The sequence below is a fragment of the Chaetodon trifascialis genome, chromosome 11 (assembly GCF_039877785.1).
Source record: "Chaetodon trifascialis isolate fChaTrf1 chromosome 11, fChaTrf1.hap1, whole genome shotgun sequence".
NCBI classification, from domain to species: domain Eukaryota; kingdom Metazoa; phylum Chordata; class Actinopteri; order Chaetodontiformes; family Chaetodontidae; genus Chaetodon; species Chaetodon trifascialis.
Genome location: NC_092066.1, coordinates 2,097,501 through 2,123,003, shown reverse-complemented (window position 1 = coordinate 2,123,003; position 25,503 = coordinate 2,097,501). Strand labels below are relative to the sequence as shown.

The window sequence follows — 25,503 nt, the reverse complement described above, 5'->3', positions numbered from 1 at the left end:
AAACAACAGTCCAAAACTTAAAAGTTTACAATCGCAAAACACAGAGAAAAGCAGACAAATCCTCACAAACGAGAATGGCATGTTTAGCATTTTAGCTTCAAAGGTGAGTTCAACAACAAACAGATTTCTGTCAATTTACAAAGTCTGAAGACAAACTTGAAATAGTTAAGACACAGCTTTATAAAGAGCCTGAACACTGACGTCTGCTTCACCACAGCTACTCCACAATCAAAGCAAAGTGATCTCTGGCCCGAATGGACCCTCAGCGGGTTTTTTTACACATCAGCAGCCCTGGAGGGAGGCATCAGCTGAAAGTGCAGCATCCAAGAGTCGATATCAGCCTCACAACTCATCTGACAGTGTTTGCAAACAGAGGATCAGAGAAATTTAAACTGTCCTTAATCATACAAGCATTCAGTGGTCCCTCCGCTGTTGACTGGCCAATCAAAAGCTCCCAGTGGGACACAGGTTCACACTGCTATTAATAGATTTACAGGACTTTTTTCTTGGAGGAAACGAGAAAAGAGGTGCGGAAATACCACAGATCCACTGGGACCCGGTCCAACCCCGAGTCCAACCCCCCTGTCTGACCAGCACAGTCCCTGTGATATTCTTATGGTATTCCTGGAGGGGTTGCAATGCGTGTATGTGTCAGGGGTTCAGGGCTCATGTAAAGTACTTTATGACACCATTTGTGCCCATAACATCCCCAATATTTCAATAGGAAGTCATAGTAGTGAGTTTATGTTGGCCTCACTGAGCTTTATCACATTTTTCTTGCAACAACTTCTCGGACACTCACAAGCAAGTTTCTGCTCACTTTATTGAGCTTACTGGTATTTGGATCCCTATAATATAATATAATATTAGGACTCCTATAATAACTTTGACTGTTGCAGGGATGTTTCACAAGTGATTAATAAACAGAATGATTCGTGTAACAAGCTTTTTAAGATGTTGTCATAGTTTAAAGTTAGTCTTAACGAGTGAGAGTCACTAACGCTGCAGTGCAACCAAGTGCATGATGCGTTCAAGCGCCTGAAGCCCAGTGTGTCCAACATGTTGCATGAATGAAGCAGTGAAGGACGTGAGCAGTGCTCCCTTACCTCTGTGAAGAAATTATCCATTGCCCTCGTTACTTTAATCCCCGAGGATCTGCTGTATGGAACCCGCGCGTCCGGTCAATCCAACTCATGTGTTGTTGGTGTGATTCCAAGCAAATCGGAAAAAAAGGAAGCAGATCCGACAGTTTCAGTCTGTGATCTTCATCCTGAGCGTCTGCAGGGTGGAGGACAGTCAGTCAGTGTGGAGCTACAGCAGTCAATTTACTCTTTGTCTCATGTGTTACTCCTCCAGCAGAGTCCTTTAAAACTTTCGGCTCTTCTCCCGGGGCCCCGGCTCCTCTGTGCGCTCCTGCGCGCCTCCGCTGCGGCTCCGTGCGTCACCTTTGTCCGCTCCGTCCAGCTCGGTGGTTGGTTGTTTGGTCAACAAACGTGCAGCTGAAGCGAAGAAGCGACAGGCCGGTCAAACTTTGGAGACGTTCAGTCAGTCACTCACTCAAACCGGCGGACGATAATCCTGAAGCTCCACCTCCCCACCCAGCACCCCTCCGCCTCCTCCTCCAGCCCCGCTGTCTCTCTGACTCCTCCTGCTGTCAATATGTGGAGTCCGGACATGGATGGATGAAAACAAACAGACATGGTCCGACCTAAAAGGAAGCAGTGCTGCTTCTTGCTTATAAAAGGGCAAAACATGTTGTAGTCATGAAGTCTCAGCGTACTTCTAAACTATTAAACTCCTGCAGCCTGACTCCGTCACAGGACCAGCACTCCCGCCGGGTCTTTTCTGGTTCGTTTTCTTCCATGAAGAGCCGAACCGGAAAACTGTCCTGTTTGGGTTCATCCACCTGGAGCTGCACTGCGGGGTGAGGGCTGGGAGAAGGCCCCTGTGGAGGAGATGGCGGGAGGGGTGTCATGGCGGCTGAAATGGCCTCTGCTGCGGCTGCCTGCTCGGCGGTAACGACACCACCTTCAAATCACGGGAATCTGTTAAGCTTTTGTAGCTGACTCTTTACGGCGTGGCTTCACCCACTGAGCCACCGACTTCATCAGCGGGCGTTTCTTGTCGGTAAACCGACAATTTTATGTCCAGTTTAACTGACAAATACGAAGGCTAATACTTTAACCAAGCTAGCCAGACGCTGCGCGGGAAGCTAATACTTTCACACTTTCTCGATGTATCTGGAACTAGTGCTGCGCGATAGTTTGGGTAAAGCACATATAAGTCCAATAACTGTTATAAAAATATATACAAAGAGTCTGTGGGACGACAGGATTAACCTGTGAATGCTATGTCAGTGGTAAGAATCTGTATCCACTTCCTGTTTCCGGGGTGGGCGTGGTCACCTCTTCCCGCCCACCCCCACTGGGCAGTTGTAACTGGCAGATTACCAATGGTCTGTTTGTTTATGTCCACACAACACAACTCTAGATTCAGTACAGATTTGATGTTTATGCTTTATTTTGCTGCTTGTTTTTATCAGAGTGCCACTGAGGCAGAGGAGGGTCTCAAACAAATACTTTTTCTCCAGATTTGTCTGTGTGAAAAATGAGATTTTAGTGTCAGACTGTTTGGAAGAAATGCAGCTTGTGTATCTGCTGATGAAGATAAGATAAGATAAGATAAGATAAGATAAGATAAGATAAGATATACCTTTATTTGTCCCACAGTGGGGAAATTTCAGGTATTATAGCAGCGAAAGTGGATAGCAAACATAGAGGGCATCAGTAAAAGGACATTAAACATTAAATATCAACCAAACAATATAAACAAGGAGTAATGAAATATGAGCAAACAATACTGATATTGCACATTGATATGAATATGAACCATCAGTACTGACATTTCAAGATCAAGTGATATGACGTAAAATACTGAAATTTAAAATGTACCGACCCAGTTTTTTAACAGACAATTAATATTAATTAGTTTGATATCAAACATGAATCAGTCCTAGAATGACCCCTGACCCTGTTGGTAGTCCATCCTGTCATTTGGGATTTAGTGCCCCCTGCTGGTGACTGGCAGGAGAGCAGCAGACCTGAGAGCTGCCCTCTGACCCACAGTGAGTTATCATTACAATACGAATGTAATCACAGCACAGAATCCACATTCTTCTTACAAATGCATTAAGAAATTGTTAAATAGAAAGATGAGAGGAAGGTGTAAAATCAAAGGCTTCTGCAGTGCTTCAGATGATATTCATAGCTTCACTGTGAAGCCTTTATAATCAGACACTCTGGGCTTTTTTTGAACTTGTGCAGCAGCAGAACCGCAGCGTTGCATGTGGGTTTGCAATCCTGTGACCATCAGCAGCCTTTTGCAGAGCGGGAACACACTCCGAGCCAGCTGCAGGATAACAAACTGCAGAAGAAGGAGGAGAAGGTTGTTTGACCGTCTCCTCAGAGAGGTGAGCAGAACGAGGTGAAGCAGGTTTACACTGACGCTCATCTTCAGCTAATTCAACATGCAAGTGCATCAAAGCAGCCAAACATTTCAGGCGAGTTGTGGCTGAACGTTGGTGTAATTGGGTGCGTTCTGGCAGCAGAATGCATGTTTGGCTGGCAGATTTGGGAGGCTCTGAGGCGCTGACTCTCACACTGATTTGCACTGAGAGTGTGTGTAGATCCAGCTGGTGTGACTTGACCAGCTTTGGACCAGATGTGACCCTGTTTTACATGTCGTTTATCACAGATCAGGTAAACGTCTGGCAACCAGCACGCTGACATTGTGCCAACGCTGGGCCAAGAATTTTTGGCTGCCTGGACTTCATCCTCATGTATGATTTTTTTTGTACTTTCTTTTGAAATAATCAGATCAACTTTGCAAAAAGCAGTATTTTAGATGCTGAGCAACTGAAAAAAACACAGTAAACATGTCTCCAAGGCAGTCAACCTGGATTATTAAACAGTCCTAGTGGACATAGACTGGGGAGTCCAACATGTTAGGCAAGAGAGAGAGAAGAAGAAGAGGACATCTGCTCAGGATCTTCTTCACACTTAAATACAGTAATTCAGTAACTGAAGTGATGGGGAAACATCATTAAACACAAGCTTCCAAGGCAGTTTTAACCTCAGTGTCTCACCAACTTTTGACCTTCAACTCTTCAAATCAATGCAGGGATATGGAACAAATACAGAAATTGCAGCGCTGTCAGCAGCTCCAGTCTGGTTCAGACCAGAGGAAACCAAAAGGTGGTGGGATGTCAGTCAGAAATGAAAAACACAGCAGCCATGGTGCCTGAAGTCTTTGGCCTGGTTGGTTTGTTCATGTTCTTCACAGCTACGCTCTCTGGATTCACTAAATCTTCCCAGTTATTTGTCTCCGAGGTGCTCTCCACCCGTTAGCACGCTCCATACATCACCTGTCTGGACGCTGTCACCTGAGTGACCGTTGACCTCTAATCCCAGACCGCTGACAGAGGTTAAGTAGCACTCATTCTCTGCAGCGACGGCCCGTAAACCCCTGAGGATTCCTCGGTCAGGGTCAGACTGGAATGAGCTCAGCCCACCTTTAAAAGCGCACAGTAACGTGGATGCAGCTCCACCTCCGGTCTCCACCTTTTGTGTGAAGGGCTTGTGGCAGCTGACATGTCGGTGTTGAGTGATGAGGAACTGCTGAAGCACTTAGCTGTTAGATAACCTCTGCATGTTTTAGCCTGCTCACTACAAATCACATGTCCACAGGTGTCTCTGACTGCCCATCTGACTTCTCAGTCCTTACATGACTTATATATTTTACATCTCAATTTTGCACATCCAATTGTATTGCGGTACATTTTATATTGTTGTACATTCATTGAGTGGATATTTCTGTATATTTGTATATTTCTTATTTACATATATCCTTAGTATTAATATTCTGTTTCTCTTATATTGACTTTATATATATATTCCTTCTCGTCCTTCTTTCTAATTTTTATTCTAATCTATAATTCTGTTTTGCACTGCTAAAAACAATTTCCCCTCAGGGATAAATAAAGTAATTCTGATTCTGATTCTGATTCTGACCTCTCATGAGTGTGTGAGAAGAAGAAGAAGAAGAAGAAGAAGAAGAAGAAGAAGAAGAAGAAGAAGAAGAAACATACTTTATTAATCACTTCACATCACATGTTAGTTGCACACTACACGCCATGCTTTCTGTGAAATTCTTTTCTCTGCATTTATCCCATCCTCGGTCTGTCGATCCTCCACGGCAGACCAGGAGCAGTGGGCTGCCTGCTGACGCCGGCGCCTGGGGACCAGTACTCCGTTGTCACCATTGGTCAGGTGGTGATCTTCTTGCATGTTTTTAGTGGGGGTTATTAAGGAGGAAACATGGGGAGAACATGCAAACTCCGCACAGAAAGGCCCCCTTTCTCCTTGAGCAGCAGTTACTGAAGGCATGGTGGAGGACACGCCACCAGCGCCCACAGCAGGCTTCGAACCGGGGACCTTCTAGCTGTGAGGCGAACACGTTAAGTGACTGAAGATCAGCATAAGACAATGCCTCCTGATATATGAAGGCTGGGATCAGACTTTAAAGGAGTGCAGCCAGCAGCATGACGGTAGATGGACCACCGCTTCCTTGTTTCCTTGGACTGGTCGTTTCATCATCAGGAGGACGACAGGGGCCAGTTGTGTCTTGTTGTTTGATTCTTTGCCAGCATCTCCAAACTTCCGAACGCCCAAAAACAGGATGAGGAAGACAAACATTTCCTGTACTGTTTCAGACTTCTACCAAAGATGTGAGATAATGGAGTTTTTTTTTCACTCAGTGTGTCAGTGGTGAAGCCAAAGCAGACTTCCTCCAACCGGCATCACGCTGAGAGGAAGACAGAGAGCGTGGAGGAGTGACGAGGACGCATTAGAAACACCTGGAGGAGAAGGAGAGGATGGAGAGCCAGGTAATGTAAATGTGATCTATAAACACAGTTGCAGTCCGATCGTATACAACACGCTCGTGTGGTGATATCAGCGGGTGAAATCTGACTTTAAATCAGAGGCTGTAGTTAGTACTGGTGTTAAGCTCTTGTTTCAGGTATAAATCCAGCTTTACTGTTTCTATTCCATCACTTTTGTACTGTTATAATGATGCAGTCAACAGTGACAAACTGGAGATTTGATTGTTCAAAGTGTTTTTTATACCAAAGTTTACCAAAAAAAACCCTGTATGAAGTCCCTGTGAGCGTGCTGCAGGAAGCGCAGCCATCAGGGTTTCATTTCCAAATCACACGAGCTCCTCAGCTAAAGCAAAGTCTCAGTATCTTATGACACTGTACATTTACTGCTTCACTACCTGCACCGATCTCACTATCGGCCGTACAAGCCCCTCAATGATCATCTGGAGACCCTGTCAGCGGTTCCTGGTTCACCACCTCAACTGCTGATGGCGAGAGAGAGGAAAGAGAGAGGGAGGTAGATAATTACTTGCAGTCAAGCCTGTCTTCCACTCCCTGTGATTACCGAAGGCTAAATGTTAATCTCAACCATTTACTGACATACGATGACGCAACCAGCTCTTTGAGTCTGGGCAGGGCACGACAAGCCCAGTTATTACTATTAACCCCTGATAAAGAGCCAGAGAAACACTTGGTGAAAATAACCTGCTTGTAAAGGCGCTACATTTGTGCCAGATATTTTCCTACAATGATGTGACGTCATTCAGGTGGCGTGAAGTGTGGAGGACACAGATGACCAGAGCGAAGGACGGATGGACATCAAGACTCCTTTGATTTTTGCTGTGGCAGCAAATGAATGAGAAAAATGGATAACCTCACAATCATCAGTCAATCTGCTCAATCAGTTGACAGGTTCGAAGACTGAACTGTATTTAAAGAAGGTCCAAAAGTAGCTGAAGCTGTTAGCGCATTTACAGCTTCAACTGAACAAACATAACATTATCCTTCATTTATTCATTTAAGTCACAAAAATTTGGATGAGCCAGTTCTTTTTGGCCAATAAAAATGGAGGTTGTCACTCCAGTCTTCAGGTGTTTCACCTTAAAATACACATAAATGCAATAAAACATTAAATCATATAATTCATAGAAGTTCTATAAATAGAGTTAACAGCATGAAAGAACCAGATCAGTTCCACTGAAACTGAAGTCACATTCAGCTAAAGCTGCGACAAGATGAAGATGTGAGAAAACAGACATTTTTCAGACCTGATGGTGTGATGATGATGGTGTGTATCAGCACACTTTGTTTAACTGACACTTCAGTTACATGTGTAACTGAAGTGTCAGTTAAACAAAGTCAACGTTGACTTCAGTGTCTCATGAACAGCAGCCTTCTGGGTAAAAGTCCTGCGTTTGTTTAACCCGTCCATCCACCATGTGTCGACTATGTCACCTGACTTCTTCCTTTGCTCCTGTCATACAAGTACTTCAGCCACCAGAGGTCACTATTTTCTATTTTCTAATTTCTAATCTATGTCCAGCTGTGGGCTTTAACTCAACCTTTGAAATCTTTGGAGACTGAAATTAGACTTGAAAAGCGGCGAAGCATTATTTCACACACAAACAGAAAGAGTTCACGCAGCAGACAGCTCCAGTTCAGCATAATTAATGCTTAAATGATGCCGATGACTGAGGTTTGTCTGCCCGACTCGTCCTCGCCACATCACCAGAGCCGAATGCTTCAAAGCTGCTTTTGAACTCGACTCTGATGTTTGAAACGGTTTCTTCTTTTAACCTCGGGCCATATGTTCACGTCAGTGCATCTCTGTGTTTGCTGCATGCCAATGACAGACTCTCAATCATCAAAGGTACGGAAGAGCGTTTAAGTGTTGATTCAGCAAGTGAAAAACAAGAGGGAATGTGCCCCGAACTCGCAAATACCGAATGCTCTGATAACTGTAAGATCTCCACTCTTCTCCCAAATATGTTTTCTGTGATTTTGCGAAGACGGCAGCAACAGTTAGTTTATATATGGTGTCTGTGAAGATTCGCCTTCATCCAGGTTGTGGTACGTCTAAGTGCCTTCCAAAGGCAGCAGGACTTGCTTGTGGTTTTAGAGGACGTTTCGCCTCTCATCCACCTGAAGAAGCCTCTGGGATGCGAGGCTTGTAGCTTGTAGCTTGTAGAAGTAAATAACGGTCACAGTCGCTGCAGCAGAAGCAGCTGCATCCTGAGTTTTGGCTCCTTGTGGGGGTCAAACCCCCCCGTGATGACGCCTTTGCCACCAGACATTACAGCCGTTTTCACAGCATGACAGCGGTTTTATTGTGCAGTGCACCTTTAATGAGAGTGAACCAAAGCTCTCTTTCTGGCTTGATAACGCTGTAAGTGAGTTTTCTGCTGAGCCCTTCAGTTAAACAGTTAGCGGCTTGTGCAGGCTTATGTGTCAGCCCGCTTAGCGCTGTCAGGTTTAGCTCTGGATGTTAGCAAACAGAGGCTGCAGGATCTGAAGGGTCAGTTATAGTTCATGAGCTCTTCTCTGCAGAGGGATCACCTCAGAACATGCAGGATTTATCAGCAGCTCCGAGCAGAGGTTGGGTACAGCCGGGTCAGCCGGGTCACAGCGTCTTCCAGAACAAACTGACCTCCCTCTAATCCCTGCATACTTCCTGCTGGGGGGAGTGAGGGAGGGGGCTGCAGTTAGCTGGTCTTCAGCCTGGGAATCCCTCCAGAGAGGCTGAACTGTCGATAACAAACTGCAGAATCACACTCGGGTTTTAACAATGGAGGAAGACATGTGTTAATTTAGTGTAAAACAGCATCGCACAGGTACGTCCTGCATGTGAAACTGTGCTTAAGACAAAGTATGAACAGTAGCAGTAGTATAAAGTGGGGAAAAGACTGTTTTACAGAGTTCGTGAAAGGCTGGGCCTGTGTGGCTGCAAGAGTCACAGTGCCTTCACTGCTTCTTTTAAACAAATGCTTCATCAGCAGAAAGTTTCAAAGGCACATGAGAAACTTTTCAATTCTTTGCAAATACTGCCACCTAATGTCTGAATGACAGTACTACAACGAAACACTGAGGTATGGAGCGAGCAAGCTGTACACATTGTGTTTTCATCCAGTACATGTGTACAAAAGTACACGTTTGACGTAAATATTAAGTACGTATTCAATAGAGCAACAAGACTGGTTTTGACACAGGAGGTGTTGGACAAAGACAGGCTGTGTTTAGTGTTATCAGTGCTGCCACAATTGATCAGATTATTGATTTGTCAGTGGACATAACTTTAATTTAAAAAAGGTAATCAAGGCTTTGATAAAGTATTCATCATCACTATTTATTAAAGCAGTATGCTCAGTGTGTTCTGCCTCCAGCTTCTCAAATGTGAGGATTAAAATGGTAGAGTACATTTGTTTGGTTGGACTAAACAAACCTTCTCACTGTGCTGAGACTGATGTTTCTGTGACCTGTGAGCTGGACTTCTGCTTCCACACTGATGGATCAAGGACTTAACATCCTGAATGGGGCAAAATCGTCAGAACAATTCATGGATTCTACGTGCATTTCACTTGTTTGAAGCTAAAATGAAGGACATACCGGTCAGAGAGTGAAAGATTTGAGTTTTTCTTCCACCCGTGCGTTAATCTGTGCATCAACAAGTGCGTCAAACTGAAGGACTCCACAGGCTGCAGCCGCACTGAATGGCAGGGGGCGCACAGAGGCAGCGAGCACGCAAAGACAGACCGACGATGGAGGAGTATTTCCACTAAAACGAGCGCAGAGAAAATGTACACACCGGCGGCGCAACACGAAATCTGACCGATTATTTATTAAAAACACAAATCCAGCGTGAAGAAGAAATTTTACACATAGAAAAATACACGTTAAGTAGCATTAAGTAGATTTGTAGATGTATTCTCAATCATATGCTAAATGTTTGAGGGAATATTATTGAAATTTTGCAGGAATATTACAGCGATAGCTTTGGCTAGTTATCATTAAGTACAATAGAACATCATATGAGAGCTAAAGGACTCTGAATCACCTCAAAGCTGCGTCCGATCAAACTCTTCCCGGCGCGTCACAACGTTTTATCAGAAATTAGAGCAAGACTCACACAATAAAACACATTTTCCTCACGAGGAACATTGTGCGTCTGCTCTGTGTGCGTGCGTGCACGATCCACGCGCACGCACGCGCGTAGGGATGCGTGTGCGCGCAGGCGGAGGATCGCCGCGTCGAGCCGTACCGTGCAGCAGGCACAAGCCGCCGGGCGCGCAGGAGAAGCCGCAAAAAATTACAGCAGCCGCTACTCGAAACTGCGGGGAGAGCAGAGGGAGCGTCGGAACTTCAGTGCGCACGGTAAGAGCCGCCACCACGGGCCGTCCTCCTCCTTTTCTCCCGAAAGGAGCGCTTTGGATGCTCGTGGCTGTTTTATTTTAGTTTTTTTTCAACCCTTTTGTCTTTTTCCATCCCTCCATTTGGGGAGCCGGGGCGCACGCGGCACGGGCGGCTGCTGGACACCAGACAAAAGATCCGGTAGATTTGATGGGAGGAAAAGAAGAAAACTGAGCTGAACTGGAAAATTTTAGAAATTCCAGAAATGAATTCTTCTTCTATCCTCCCTTTTCTTGGCGAAAAATTGTGCACGAGCTCAGGAAAGGGGTGTGTACCGTCTGGAGGAACACGCACTTCACCCTCAGACACGCATTCTGGTTTTTCACACTTTTATTCAGGAAAATGCGCTCGGACCGCGCACGGGCGTCCTCTCACGCGCCCCACGCGCTCTTTATTATTTCCTGATTGCCCTGAATTTGTTTAGGATTATATAATTTCCGCAGGCTGCTAGGCAACGCGGAGGGGAGCGTTTTTCTTCATAATTTATAGCCAGTAAACAATTCAACATCCCAAAACGAGAGGAGCCCTCCCCTGCTCGCCCCACCTCTTTGTCTGTGTGGAGGTGTGACACCATTCGGCTTCATGCAGCTGGAACACACACAGACACACACCATCACACACACGCAGCGTCTCTGAGCAGATTATGTCATGATTCAGATGAATTATTGATCTCATATTTCCATTTTATTGCACTGGGAAGAGGAAGGATGAGGATGGAGATGGGGATTTGGGGAGCGTGTGTGGGTTGGGGGGGGGGGGTGATGGAGAACTGAGGGCGTACCTGAAGCCCCCCCAGATTCACGGAAACGTTAAGTTCATCCTTTCACTCCGCTTCTGCTGCTGCTGCATCGATGCTGGATGTTATTTCTGCAGCCAGTCAAACTTTATTAGCCATCCTCCGTCGGTTAATTGCCTGGTCCTTTGTTTGCCGCGGCACGCATGCGCACTAGGAGTAGGGTGTGGATGGGAGAGATGCCACTTTGCCTATCAATAGGATGGAGGGGAGGAGGATGGCGGGTTTGACTGCCTGCTCGAATCTTTTAAAGCGGAGGAAAAACTGATTGTAGAGATCGAATAAGATGCTTTTTGTGGCGGTGGGATCGTGTGTGTGTGTGTGTGTGTGTGTGTGTGTGTGTGTGTGTGTGTGTGTGTGTGTGCGCGCGCGCGCGCGCGCGCGCGGTTTGTGTGTGAATGGACACTGACGGTGATGCTGTAGCAGACGCGCCGCTGCTTCACTGTGATAGTGATGCTGCAATGTTGCGCTGAAATAATCAGTCGAACGTTTGACGTAAAGACGAAGAAGAGACGGTCCTGATGATGAAACCATGATGAAAAGACATCCTGTGCTTCCAGGATCTGCCACTTTTCTCTGCTTTTTGTGCTTGTTGACTGAATATTTTGGGGTGTTGATGGAGATTTTTCACTGTCTTCTGTCCGTTAATTGATTAAAAAGCAGATTATTCACATAAACAGTCTGCGGCTTCATTCACAGCAGTCTGAAAACGTGCTCGTGTTGCAGCCCTGACTCTCCAGCTGAGGTCAACATGAAGTAATCCTGCAGTACGTGCATGGACTTCTGATACTTCATGTTTACTCTGTAGATATTCTGTTGTGAATCTGCTGAATTCAACATGATCTGAACTGCTGGATGTAATGCGTTGACTTCCATATCAGTGCAGTATTAATACTCTTTTAGGGCCATTCATTGTTCCTGTGGTACTGCACTGTGACTGTATACATGTATAACAATCTGCAGTAATCAAAAGTAGCCAACAGTCACTCAAATACTTGAGTATTTCCACTTGATGCTACATAACACTTTTTACTGTATGTATTTGACAGATCGAGCTGCCAGTTATTTTATAAAAGTGCACTTTACATACAGAACATATGACACAACACGCGTCAACACACCAGAAATACTACGCTCTGCATAATGAGTACATGCTCCAGTATGTTTCGCTGATACTCTGTACTTTTGTTAATGGAAAGCAGATGTGTACTTGTACATGGTGTTACTGCAATTTTTGTTGAAGAATTTGATTATTTTCTTCCACACTGACTTCATACAGGTTTTGCCCTGTATCCCATACAATAACTCTAATATGTTTCTAATTCAAATCTGTTAATTAATCAATGCAGTATCGACGAGCTTTTAAGTCTCTAAGGTTTGTGGTATAAAATAATACTGCACTAAGGCTTTATAGTGCATCTGTGGTGAGACCTAGTAATGAACTGTACTCCCAGTATCATATAGTAAATCATAATGTGGCAGGACTTCAACAGAAGAGAGTCATTAATTATTAATAACAATGTTAATAATAATAATAATAATAATAATACAATAAACAAACTCACAGCACACAAATGTAATCCATGTCATGATATTATAAAAAACAAAAACTCAGAAAGTATCTCATTTCACATCAAGATATCAGTGTGACATCAATACATCATTCAGCTCCACTCGAATATAATATTCCTGTCATGCTCTAAGATAAGATAAGATGAGATAAGATAAGATAAGATAAGAAGATAAGATAAAACTTTATTGATCCCATGCTGGGGAAATGTCGTTACAGCCAGCAAAGTATTGAAAAGCAAAAACAGTGTTACAGAAGGGCCAAGATAAGGAGGATACAGGAGAAAGAATAAAAAATAAACTGTTATGTACAGATTATAAAATACTACTGCCATAAAAATACTACTGCCATAAAAATACTACTGCCAGTATTGTTATGAAAAAACGACCAATGCCATGTGTCTGAACAACATGTACAGCGTATTAAAATACTGTTGCTGATATGGATCATAAATACTTGTTACTTGTTGAGTTGTTGAAGTGTTTGCAGCTCCGTCTGAGTTATAAGATCACCATGGTAACGGAGGACGGTAGTAATGTGTCCCGTCTGTCTGGCTGCTGATTGGCTCCCATAAATCCAGCTCTGAGTCCGCTCATTCATCCTGCTGGACGGAGACGAGCTACAGCCTGATGTGAAGTTATGACGGTGACTCATTCATCACCGCCTGTCAAGGTGTGTGTGTGTGTGTGTGTGTGTGTGTGTGTGTGTGTGTGTGTGTGTGTGTGTGTGTGTGTGTGTGTGTGTGTGTGTGGACTTGTACTTGCTACATAGTGAGGACCAGTGAGGACATTTTTGGAGAGTGAGGACATTCTGGCTGGTCCTCAAAACGTCAAAAGGCTGTTTGAGGGTTAAGGCTTGGATTTAAGAGTCAGGTTTAGGCTAAGGTTAAGTTTAGGGTTAGGCTTAGACATGTAGCTGTGATGGTTAAAGTGGCCAAAAGTATGTGGACAAAAATGTGTATGTGTGATAACAGAGATGTCCATATACTTTTGTCAGATATAAAAGAAAGGTAGATTGTGTGTGTGTGTGTGTGTGTGTGTGTGTGTGTGTGTGTGTGTGTGTGTGTGTGTGTGTGTGTGTCTGTCTCAGACAAAGAGAGAAAGGGTGAACGAGGCACCATGCTGTGCCGCCCTGCAGGTCTCAGAGGGTCCCCTCTTTCTCTGCCTTTGTGCCCCCCCCCATTAAAAAACAAAATGAACTCTTTATCGAGGCTCTAGCGAATCATGTGATCAACAGGATCACTTTCCCACAATGCAGTGTGCCTCTTAATTAAAGCATCAGACTGTGTGTGGTGCAGGCGGAGATGAAGCAAGAGAAGCTGCTGCTTGATGCACATGCAACTGTGTGTGTGTGTGTGTGTGTGCGTGTGTGTGTGTGTGTGTGTGTGTGTGTGTGTGCGTGTGTGTGTGTGTGTGTGTGTGTGTGTGTGTGTGTGCGTGTGTGTGTGCGTGTGTGTGTGTGTGTGTGTGTGCGTGTGTGTGTGCGTGTGTGTGTGTGTCAGTGTAGAGGGAGATGGGCGCAGTTGCAGGTTGAGTCACCGCTGCTGCTACTACTGTCACTACGGCTGAAAAAAATCACATTTCAACACAATGAGGTGAGGTGATTTTCACTCCCAGTGTCACCTGCTCTCTCAAAGTGAGTTTCAGGATGATGAAAAGGACAGAATAAAAGTGATTTCTGCTTCAGAAGGAGGAAAAAGCCCTTTATTCTGGAAAAGTCTTGCATCAAGTTTCAGACGCAGCAGCTGGAATAATCTGACGTCGATCTTTGGTTTGATTCAGTGACGGACAGAAATGAGCTGTGATGAGCTGTGTGTCGGAGCAGAGGGCATTATGGGTAGCAGCTCATCTTGTTTTACACAGTGAGGAAGTGCAGAGCTGGAAGCCAGGTCTGACTGCCCTGCAGGATGCAGCGGTGCTGTGTTTGAGGCAGGGCTGCGCTGAATGCAGCGTGTTTAAAATGGGCTGGGAGCATACGGGGTCAGTATGAATCCATGTGGAGGAAGCTGTGCTGTGCTGCGGCTGTTAACGGCGTAAACGCTGCGACGTTTCAGGCTCGATGCACGAGCAGCTGAGGCTTCAGCCTGCGTTAGCCACCGTTAGCATAACACACCCAAATCTGTGGACGTGCTCTCAAACTTATGTTGCTGTCGTTTCTAAGGAACATGCAGCTGCTGTGATGACAGCCCTTTCAGTGATTATGACATGGATATGTATACAAATCATTTCTGCTGAAGCGATCTGGCTGCCGTGTTAGTGTTACTGTGGGAAAATTTACACGCAGCATAAACATAACCGCCAATAACGGGCTGCCACAATGACTCCTGCCGCTAATGAAGTGACGCCTGAAGGGCTCAGACAGTCAGCCGCTGCTCTCGCATCGGCCTTCCCTTTTCGCTGCTGCTTACAAATATATCTACACGCTTTCCTCTTTTCATCTTGGTGCAGTGCTTAAGCCGTCAGGGCTCTGCTCAGTGTTCTGCTGCCACGCCGCCCACCTGAAAGCTCGCTGCTGATGTTCATGTTGCCTTTTAGAAGCACCCAGCGTCCACCTGTAGGCTCTGAGTGGACACTCCCATTAGATGGAAGTGACCGTCATCACTCCCCGCCGTGCTGAAGTCTGTCTCCTGAGACAAGGTCGGAGCCTAAACACCAGATATCAGTGCTGCACGTACCACAGTGCTACCATCACTCCATTTCCCACAAGTCAAGACAACATCCGATGTTTGGCCCTCTGCAACGAGCCAGAGGTGACACCAGTAGCATGTGTGTATTAACTGCATTGATGTGCAGGGGTTTCTATTTTTCTGGCCACTCAGTTAAACTCTAGAGCAGCAAAATAGTGAGATGCACGCTGTGAGAGTTGTAACGCAGCTCCTGTTTTCTGTTGAATGAGCTGTTGTGAAACAGGGAAGTGGATTTCTTGGAAAGGAGCCACAGTTAGCTCGCAGCAGTGTGAAGGTTTAAATGTGAAGTGTTAGCTGAGTGTTTGCTCTCTGTTAAGAGTCCACGAGCTGCAGGAGACCAGAGCGAGCTGCCATTTTAACACCTGTAGCGTTTAGATCTGCAGGCTTTCAGACCGCACGAGGCCTCAGTTTGCGTGCCGCTCTGACAGGAATGGGGAAGTTGGATGTTTCCATTTGATCTCAAAGGAAGAATGACGCTGCATGAAATGACTGTAAACTGTTCTCCGGGTTTATTTTGGTGCTGAACCGGAGTCACAGCGCAGCACAGGGAGAATTTTTATTTCCCAACAACATGGTCGCCTGCTGCCTCGCAGTTTATATCTGTCTTTTTATAGACGTTATAATGAGTAGCGCAGAGTCGCAGTTACAGTATGTGCCGCTGAGGTCGTGTCCTCTGTGTTTTCTCTGGGTTTTAGTGACCTAGAGGAGATGATTATGGCTGAAAATTGCACAAAGCAGCATTTATTTAAAGGCCGATTCCTTATCTTCAGATGCAATATGTTTGACTGTGACTACCTTTTCCACAATTTTCTGCATTTCATGGATGAAAGTTTCCAATAGATGCTGACTTTTACCATCCAGCGTACCTGGAATACGTGTGATCCTGTGTTGGGATGGTAGATCTGCATTAATCAAGTTCTGGCGATGAATATTGTGAAATTGGTCTTTTATAGTCATAAACTCATCAGGTTGCAGCTGTACCAAATCTTTTGGCCTCTAGCAACACGCCCCCTAGTGGCCAAAAATAAAGTTTAAAGACGCTCGCTGACTTCATTAAAGGCCTCACAGTCTGTGTTTTCCAGCATCAACAGGAGGCTGCGGAGACATTTGTGGATCAGTTTTCACTGATCTGCACCTTTAATTCATTAAATAAAGAAACACAAACAGACAAGCTGACGACAGCTCAGCTAAACGCTAACGTGATTTTACCAATGCTAAACTCATGTCTTTGACCCGGGCTTCGATGTGTCTCACAGTCGGGTTTTCTGCAGCAAAAGTGCGAGAAGGATGAAAGTGGAAGTGGCGGCCGGCCCCTCCTCGTGTCTCCGCCCGTTCCAGTCCCACCGGAGGTTTGACGGCGGTGCAGCATGTCCTCGTCCTCGGCAGCTCTTTCACCATGAGCGCCATCTGTCACATCGCGCCTCGTCTTCCAGGAAATTACAGCTCAAACCGAAAGCGACAACGTTATCTGATATGTACCCCGGCGGGGCGGGAATGAACTCGCAGATCTCAGCTCGCTCTCTGCTGAATCCCAAAATCCACTCAGTCACTCAGTCGTCCTTGTGGATTTGAGAATCATTTGGCGAGACCGTATTTCTTCCACTGACCTGTCCTCTTATCTGTGGAGGAGACAGATTCGGCCATAGAGGCAGCGCAGACGGCGATGGCACTTTGATAGTTATGAGATCTCAGTAGCCAAACAACGCCTGTTAGAGTGAAGAAATCCCCCTGAAAGAGCAGCAGATTATGGAGCGATTCAAGGTTTCTGCACATCAACAGGAGCATTTTTACAGAGTTATCACTTGTGGTCGTGCTAAATAATAACTCCTGGCTCTGAATGAGGGTTTTTTCTGACGGGCCTCAGGCTTGTTTACCGCCTTAAGCAGCGAAACCCGAGGAAACCAGAGAAATACGTGGCATTCCTGTCGTGACTTCACAGCTTTTTCTCAGATCGTATCAAAGAGTCAATTATTAACTGCTGGAATTTCCTGATGCAGATATGCAGTGTGAATTATAGATCAGCGTGACCCTCAGTGAAAGTTCACACTCATATCTGCTGGCTTTTTTTTTTTTTTTTTTAATCAGTGAGGTTGGCAGCAGCCATCTTGTTTTTGCCTACCAGTGCAGCTGAGCACAAGCCTGCGACGGCAGAAGATGTGACGCGCAGCAGAGCTGCTGATGAGCGAAGCCTGACCACCGCCGTGAAAACCTTCTGGTGTCACCGCCGACCAAAAGAACGCCATGAGAGCCGTGAGAGTGAATCTATGGACAGCTAAAGTAGCTGTTAAAGTCAGTGAAGAGCTGCATGAAGCAGCATGGGGAGCAGATTGCTTTCACATTTTTGTTGAAATATCTATTGTATTCAATAATATTTGATATTATTTTCACCAACTACACTGTGCAGAGGATGCTGAGGTGCATTTGAAGGCACCAGTCAGCTCGTGATGATAATAGTTCAATTGGCTGGAGTGAAGAATCCACGTCTCAGAGTCGCAGTTTTCAGCTCCGGTTTTGGTTCGAGTAAAGCTGGAAAAACTGGACAAATAACGTTTTTCTATCCTGCAGTCACACGGAGCATGTTGGAGCTGCACAGTCGTCAGCAGCCATCAGTGTCCTCTGTCCTCCTGTCTTTTCTGTTCTCAGGACACGTTTAAGGACCGCCGAGCCTGGAGAACAGCGCCGGCGCTGCTCCTCACGTGAATCTGAAGCAGTCCAGAGATGGAGTCTGAGAATAATGAGATGGTACAACAGAGTTTAGACTCGTAGGTGCTCGGCCTCCCCGTGTTTGCGTTGCAGTCCCAGATCTGTCAGCTCCCATCAAACTGACGACGAGAAGAAAATTACAAGAATATCTCTCACCGGCTCGTTTTTTCCTCAAGTGCGAGACGTGATCAAGGGCTCGTCTCGAACACTCAGCGACGTGTGTGTGGGCGACGTTCAACCGCGAGGAGGTGGATGTGTGTGTTTTCTACAAGCATGGTAACGGTGGAGGGCCGATAGTCCAGCGCTTCACTTCAGCTTGGAGAAATGCTGGTGATCACTGTTTGACTAAGGTTTCATTAAAAATATAACATATGAATGACTTTGAATATTAAGATTAAATTGAATGCATTAATTGGTATCGTTATAATTAATAAATCGTTATAAATAATTTACTGGATAATCTTGAAAATGATTAAAAAACAGGTATTTAAAATATATGTCTAAATGCATATATGAAATAATATTTAATTACATAAATTATATATTTGTAAATATTTCAGTTCCCCTGAAGCCTTAAAAGCATGATTCCAATTAATAACATTAATGATTATTTAAATATAATTTTTTTAAAAGATTTTCTAATTTAACAGCATCAATGTGACATGAATAAACTTTGTTCAGTGAGTAATTAAATGCATTTCACGTGTATTTTGATGTAATCATGCATGATGAAATGTATCCGGCTTGACAAAAATGATCAAACTGAACAGCTTTATTTGATCCGCTCTGTATTTCTGGACGAATCTGATCTGAATTCTCGTGTCTTGAGACATAACGAGCTCGGTGCTTCAGTGGCTGCAGAGCTCATCTTGCGACTTGCTCGTCTATAACACAGCTGACACCAGAAAGACCAATTAGAGGCCGTCTAGACTGTGTGTCCTCGGCGGGTCCGGCCTGCCTGCGTGGTGCTGGCTGATGTGTGTCTTGGCTCTCACCCCCCTGTGGCTCTTTTTTGGGGTTAGCTGGAGTTTAGAGCCGACTTCATCCCGTCTCTTCGTCTGGCCTGCCACCCAGCGTCGCTGACTGCAGGGCTGCCCTCTTTCTCTCTCTCTCGCCGCCTCGCTGTTGTGGCTGGAGACAGCGGACGCCCGCCACGTCCAATTTCGCTTCGCCGGCGTCTGGCTGCGAGCTGCGACGCTCTGGTGACAGGGGTCATTTAGATGCGACGCTGAGAGGGCCAGTTTAGCCGAGCAGACAGTCAGACAGACAGACAGACAGATGAAGGGAAACAAGGCCGGGGTGGACGTCTGAGGCTGCACTCGATGTGTTTTTGAGAAACACATGCAGTCGTGTTGTTAGATGTCTTTGTGCTGCGTCCATGTGCTCAAAGCTCAGTCTGGTTTCTGCTGCTTTTAAAGTCACAACCACAGATTCCTTATTTAGTTTGAGCTCTGGTGGAAAACAGGCAAGACAAGTCACAGCAGCTTATTTATCAGACACTTGTGGTGACCGGTCAGCCCTCCAGGAGAGACACTGTGGCAGCAGAGGAAGTTTCACACTTAAGAACAAAGTCAGAATTAAGGTGTTGTTTCTGCAGCTGCGGAAAAGGTAAGAAATCAAGAGAGAAAGCAATAAAAGTGTGATATTTAAAGGTGGTGATGCTGTTTTTGACCATCCACTAAAATGCAAAAAATCACCAAATAATTCTTAAGCGGGGGCGAAGCGACATCCTCCAAATTAGGACTTTGAAATGTTAATGTCATTATCGACTCATTAGTGCCAAATTCAAAGAAATAATATGACTCACAGAAGAGTTGTTTTATACGATCTCTTCTGAGATTAAATTCAAAACCTGAACATGTGAATCCAAAAGCTCGAGCTGCTTTAACAGCCGTCACTCTTCTCGTCTTCTTGTTGAACCTGCTGCTGGGTTTTGATCCCAAAGGTGTCGGATGGACTCTGTGCAGGCCGGTCAAGTTCATCCATGCAGTGTCCACATACTTTTGGCCATATAGTGCACAAGAGTGGTGGTCAGTTAGGTGAATAAAGGTAATTCTTTCTTTTGAGTTTGTGTCTTTTAAATAATTTTAAAGGCCTAAAGGGGCAAAACTGTACAACATTAACACATTTCATTTCATTTCTCCATCGTTTCCTGCCCTGGTGGGCTTTTTACAGCCTTACAGGGGTCTCGACCCCCAGCTTTGGATCCACTGGGTTAGACTACATCCTCTCTGCTAATGAAATGCACTGCATTTTCTGGCATTTGGTGCAACAAGGGCTTTATTCTCCTCTGGCAAGATGAACTGAAGTAAATGAGAAACCTGCTTTAGTTGTGAGAATGTGGGGATGACAGCCTCGACAGCACGAGATACGCTGGCAGCAGGAAGTAAAGGACTGATGTCCTGAAAGAGGGAAGTGCAGAGTGAGCGTCACATGTTTGGTCTGTGTGGGCAGCAGCAGCTGATAAGAGCTGCTTTTTCAACAGTAATCTGGTGCTTGTGAACACACTGCCTCCTTTAGACGTCTTCCTCCGCCGCCGTGCGTCAGATTTATGGAAAGATATTACAGATGATTCCAGCGAAGGCGCTTTATGTTTGCCCGTGCGCTCGGATCTAGCTGGTAAAGCGGATCATAAACATCACAGAAAAGTCCCCAGAAAGCAGTCAGGAGTTATTACCTCCGTCTGCGGAGAGGCAGGCGGCAGAGCGTCTGAAGGATTCTTCTAACAGACAGCCGGTGTCCTCGCTTCTCGTTCGCTGAGACACTTTTCAGGTCTTTTAAAGCAGCCAGACACAAAACTTTGACTCACATAAATACTGAAGGCAGGGTTGACATTTTATTAGTTCATCAGTCAACAGTACATCCATTTTTGTACCTGGAGTCCAATTATGAACAGACCGACAGCTTCCAGGCTGCGTCTGATAGCGTGAGCGGCCATGTTGGATTCCATTACCGTCACTTCAGCCGCTTTATGGCACAAAACAGGAAGCTTTGCTGTGTTGTGAGAAATGCACAATTTGTTTGCAGTTCCATGTTTCCAGCTGCGTAGTTTCATTACTGTTTCACTAAGATAAGATTATGTAAGATAAGATAAGACTGTGTGGATGCTTTGCTGGGGAAGTTAAGTTGTTATAGACAGCAAGAATAAAAGAGAAGAATAAAAAAAACAAGAAAAAGATAACCCAGAATAAAATCAACTGCGGAAATTATATGAAAGAGTATAAGAATGCTATTATCTTCAGGAAGGAAAGTTTTGAATTGCACATGAGTCAGATGTGGATGATGTTCACCATTTTGGTTTAGCATGTTAGCATGCTAACTTTTGTTACTTCTAAACACAAAGTACGTGGTGAGGCGATGAGAGAGTCACCAGTTTTGATGGAAAAGTCAGGTGACCATCAAAGTGATTACGTCTGGAAACAGATTTTAGGGCAGTTTGTGTGGAGATATTTCATGTGAACGCCACAGAGCGACACCACTGTCACAGCCAACGATGCAAACACTGCAAAGAGCAAACATTGAGTTATTTTCTTGCATTAAAAAAGTTGTGTTGATTTCAGCAGTCCTCCTTTAACAAGCCAGATGTTGACGGGGTTTCGAGTCTCTGCAGCATGAATTTATTCGGTGGTGGAATAAGTGAAAAACAAGTGCTGCCTGAAAAGTCAGACGCTAATGTAAAAACTAATGACAGGCATGTAAAATATGTGCACAGTTAATGAGCTAAAACATGCAAAACAACCGACAGTCATTTAAAACCAATTTCCCATCAGAATTCCTCGTTCCATTCCCAGAACTTTCTCAGAAATGTCACTTGGCTGCGATCCGTTCGGAGAAACCAGCGCGGCCCTGCAGAGATATTGATTGATGCCGGACCACGTCTGGCTCGGGGTGGAGGCCGGGGGCCTCAGGGGTCCGTGCAGACAGATGGAAAGGAGGGTGGAGAGGGACACCGGGATGGCAGAGCTGCTGGTGGTGGGCTCAAAGCTGCAGTGATATTGATTGACATAAGAGATAGAGCCGAGCTGAGAGCCAGACAAAGAAAAGAAAAATTCTGCCCTGAAACAATCCCTGGGTGGTTTCAGCAGCCAAATGGAGCCTCTGTCCTGAGCTGATACGTGCAGATATCTACCCTGTAAGATCTGTAGCGCTCTCACTGGAGTCGGACGATGCTTCGGGAAACAGCAGATAAGCAGTAATTAGACATATCCCCACTCCCATGTCTTACCCTATCACAGAAAAAGAATCTCCTTCTCCGTCTGGCTCCTGATTCTCTCATTTCTTTTAACACTTTGGTCATTTCAAGGTGACAGTCGATGGTATTTGTACTGTTGATAATTCAGGAAATGATCTTAATCTTAGGGAAAATCTTAATTGTACCAAATGTTTGTCCAAGAGCTTAAGATGACGGCAAACGAAGCACGCCAATGTTTGCCACGCAGGTGCATCTCGGAAATGTAGTTCACAGCTGTTCTGTGGTTCCTCTGGAGCATTTCATGCCATAAAAACCGAGTGCACCTCACTGCAGACAGCAATCAGGAAATCAAACCAATGGAAATGCAGAACAGGAGTAATAAAGGAAGGAAACATTACACTGCTGCCCTCGCTGTTAGCTGCTCTGGGTAACAGTGTCAGATACTGTAAGATGTAAATGCGATCACCCCTTTTGGGAACACGGGCTGAACGCACACAACACAAATCAGACCAATCAGGAGCCATTCTGACACCAGTTAGCTGTAACGCACAGATCCCAGAGCTGTGCTCAGCGTCTCCGCAGCTTCACGCACCCCGATGACAGATTTCCATTTCTGCTGCCTGTTTGTGCGTCTGTGACGGCTCAGCTCGATCGTTCAGGTGGGAAAAATCAAATTATTATTATTTATCGGTTAATTATAAAATGTCACTCACACGATTTGTGAGACGATCGTTAACATTTGCCGGCTGTCAGTGTCCAGATGCACCGCGGTTAGAAGTACAGACGTGATGAAAAGTCACATGACACGCCACAGAAGGATGAAGAGCGGCACCAACATGCTAACATTTAGCATGTAAATTAGCACAAATGTTCCCTTAATGTGACACTGACAACCTTTTTAACGGCCAATAGTGTTTAATTAGCACACTAACGTTAGCGCATCTTTATTCATTGGTGCAGAAATGCGATCCTACAATTATTAGCATTCACTAATTTGATCAAATGTCAGGTGACATTTGATCATGTCACCTGCTAAAATCTGGACTGTGAGCCAATGTTTCACGATCGGTGTTATATTTATAGATAATTTCATGTCAAACGTCTGAAAGTGAATATTCATCACGACACCTCGTGAGGCTGAAGGTGAACATCTCTTCATCTTTAATCTGATTTTCTCTCGTGTGCTTTGCTGGACGTCTCTGCCTGCAGCTCTGCAGCAGCTTGTTGTCTCTGTGCTGACACTGAACACCTGTTCAGGACTTTCAGGTATTCTCTTGTTCTCTATGTGTGCTTAAAACAAGACAGAGTAAGGAAGGTATTCAGATAACGCAACGAACAAAGCTGCTGTATATAATCGATAACGTGCAAACACAGCTGAGAACACAAAGCCCTTCGTGATACAATACAAACATGATGGAGTGCGGCGTGTTCCTGAGCTTATTTAAATCAGCCTTTAATGCCGCCTGTTGTTTGAATTAGCAGTGTAAACCTGCACAAAGCATAACATTCATAATAACATAAGCTGTGTTCATGTCGATAAATGACCAGTTATTTATGAGCTGTGCTGTGTGTTTGGCGTGCCCACCACACCACAGGTACTTCAGGACGTGGCGAACAAGTAATCCGAGTGTTTCGCAGGTGACTCGCTGTTTTTTTCCACGTCTTCAGTCAAAACTGTCAGAAACACCCAGCTCGCCAGGCGGGTGGGCCTTCTCATTGAAATTCAGCGGCGCCTGCGAGGAGAGATGCAGAGACGAGATCACGATTCCTTTGAAAGTACGCGAACCGAGTACTTGACAGCACTTGAAGTCTCCTGTCTTAACAGCATGTAACTGAGGCTGGGTGGCGGTGGCGACGGCGGCGGCGTGTGTCGAGAGGAAGGATTATTGGCAGGAGCCTGTGATGGAGTGGAAGATAGAGCCGGCTGTCACAACAGTTTGGGAAGAGTCCCTTTGAAATGACAGAGAGGACTAATACGTCCACCTCGCGCCGTTCCCGCCGCTCAGGGTCCATTTTGATTTGTGGTTTATGATGTGCACTTTATTGCAGCTTATCTTACATGTACAGTGTGCGCTCCTGCTCAAAATGGCTGCCACGTGGACCGATCGGGGAGGATGACAGACGCCGCTGTAAGGCCTTCAGCAGAGGACCATCATGCAACAGCTTTCCAGCTGGAAAAAAACCACGAACGCATCCCAGCGTCAGCGTCGTTAGCATGTGTCATCCAGCTCGGCTAAGAATGACAGACAAAGATTTAAATGAGCGTCATTGATTCGCCTCGAGGAATCCTGAAAGCCAGGCCCGAGCCGATTGGTCTGGAGGAGAAAATGGACTTCACCTTAAAGCGAATGAGATGAGTGAGTTTAGTTATATTCCACCGACACGCTGCAGACGCTCATTTCCATCCTCATGCCGTGTGTCTCTCTTACGCTGCACAGCACCAAAACTCTGCAGCTGGTCTGGGAGATGATTTATTACAGTCCAAATTTAGTGTTGCTCATTCACAGCGTGTGGGTGGATGTATAATTGCAGTCAGTCATGTTGAGATTAATCAAGAAAGTGAACTCAGTACAGCACTAAATGCAATCAACTTAGGTTTGCAGATGACGTCACGTCGCTCTTTTGTTGTGGTGCAAACTGCACATGGAGGGCAGGAAGTGATTTTCTCCATTGGAAGCACTATAGCACTCAAAATGCTGATGTTTTTTATTGTTTACGGATGCTCAAATCGATCAAACGGAGAAACCGCAAGGAGCTTTTATCGAGTACCAAAAGTTGTTGCTCATAAGGGTGAAAAATGCAAGAAACTGACTCAGAAAAAAAGGCTTGTGAACCTTCGTCTGCGTCTGCTGAAGGAGTCGAGTTGGATTAGTTAATGTTTTAACTCTGTGATGATGATTTAAAGTAACAGCTACAGGCAACACGACTAACACTTGTTAACTTGGTGTTAACAGTTTCACATAAGACAGCTGAGCGTAAACAATGTACCCCGCCTCGTGCGTGACGGTCCACGTCTTCCTGGTGTTTCAGCGAGCGGTTAACGTGGCAAACATCCGTAACGGAAACATCCACATTAAGCACTGAGGCGCTGAACTGCTCAGTTGATTAATGATTGATTGATCATCCTTTTCATCCAAACCAGCCCAGTAAGAACTCTCCTCCGTCTCCTCCATTGCGGTTTCAACTTCCTGCCCTCCGTCTGGATTTGATGCATCGT

At 45.3% G+C, this 25,503-nt stretch overlaps 2 protein-coding genes across 2 annotated transcripts in view; one reads left to right on the top strand and one right to left on the bottom strand.

Moving 5' to 3' along the window:
• Positions 1 to 1,547, bottom strand: part of myo10 (myosin X) — a 98,200-nt gene extending 96,653 nt beyond the window's left edge. The window contains exon 1 of the mRNA XM_070973643.1: positions 1,107 to 1,547. Coding sequence (XP_070829744.1) covers positions 1,107 to 1,127 — 21 coding nt within the window. The 5' untranslated portion in view covers positions 1,128 to 1,547. The remainder of the gene's footprint in view (positions 1 to 1,106) is intronic.
• Positions 1,548 to 9,977: 8,430 nt separating this feature from the next.
• Positions 9,978 to 25,503, top strand: part of basp1 (brain abundant, membrane attached signal protein 1) — a 43,311-nt gene continuing 27,785 nt past the window's right edge. Inside the window, exon 1 of the mRNA XM_070973714.1 lies at positions 9,978 to 10,306. The gene's annotated coding sequence lies outside the window, so the exon portion shown is untranslated. The remainder of the gene's footprint in view (positions 10,307 to 25,503) is intronic.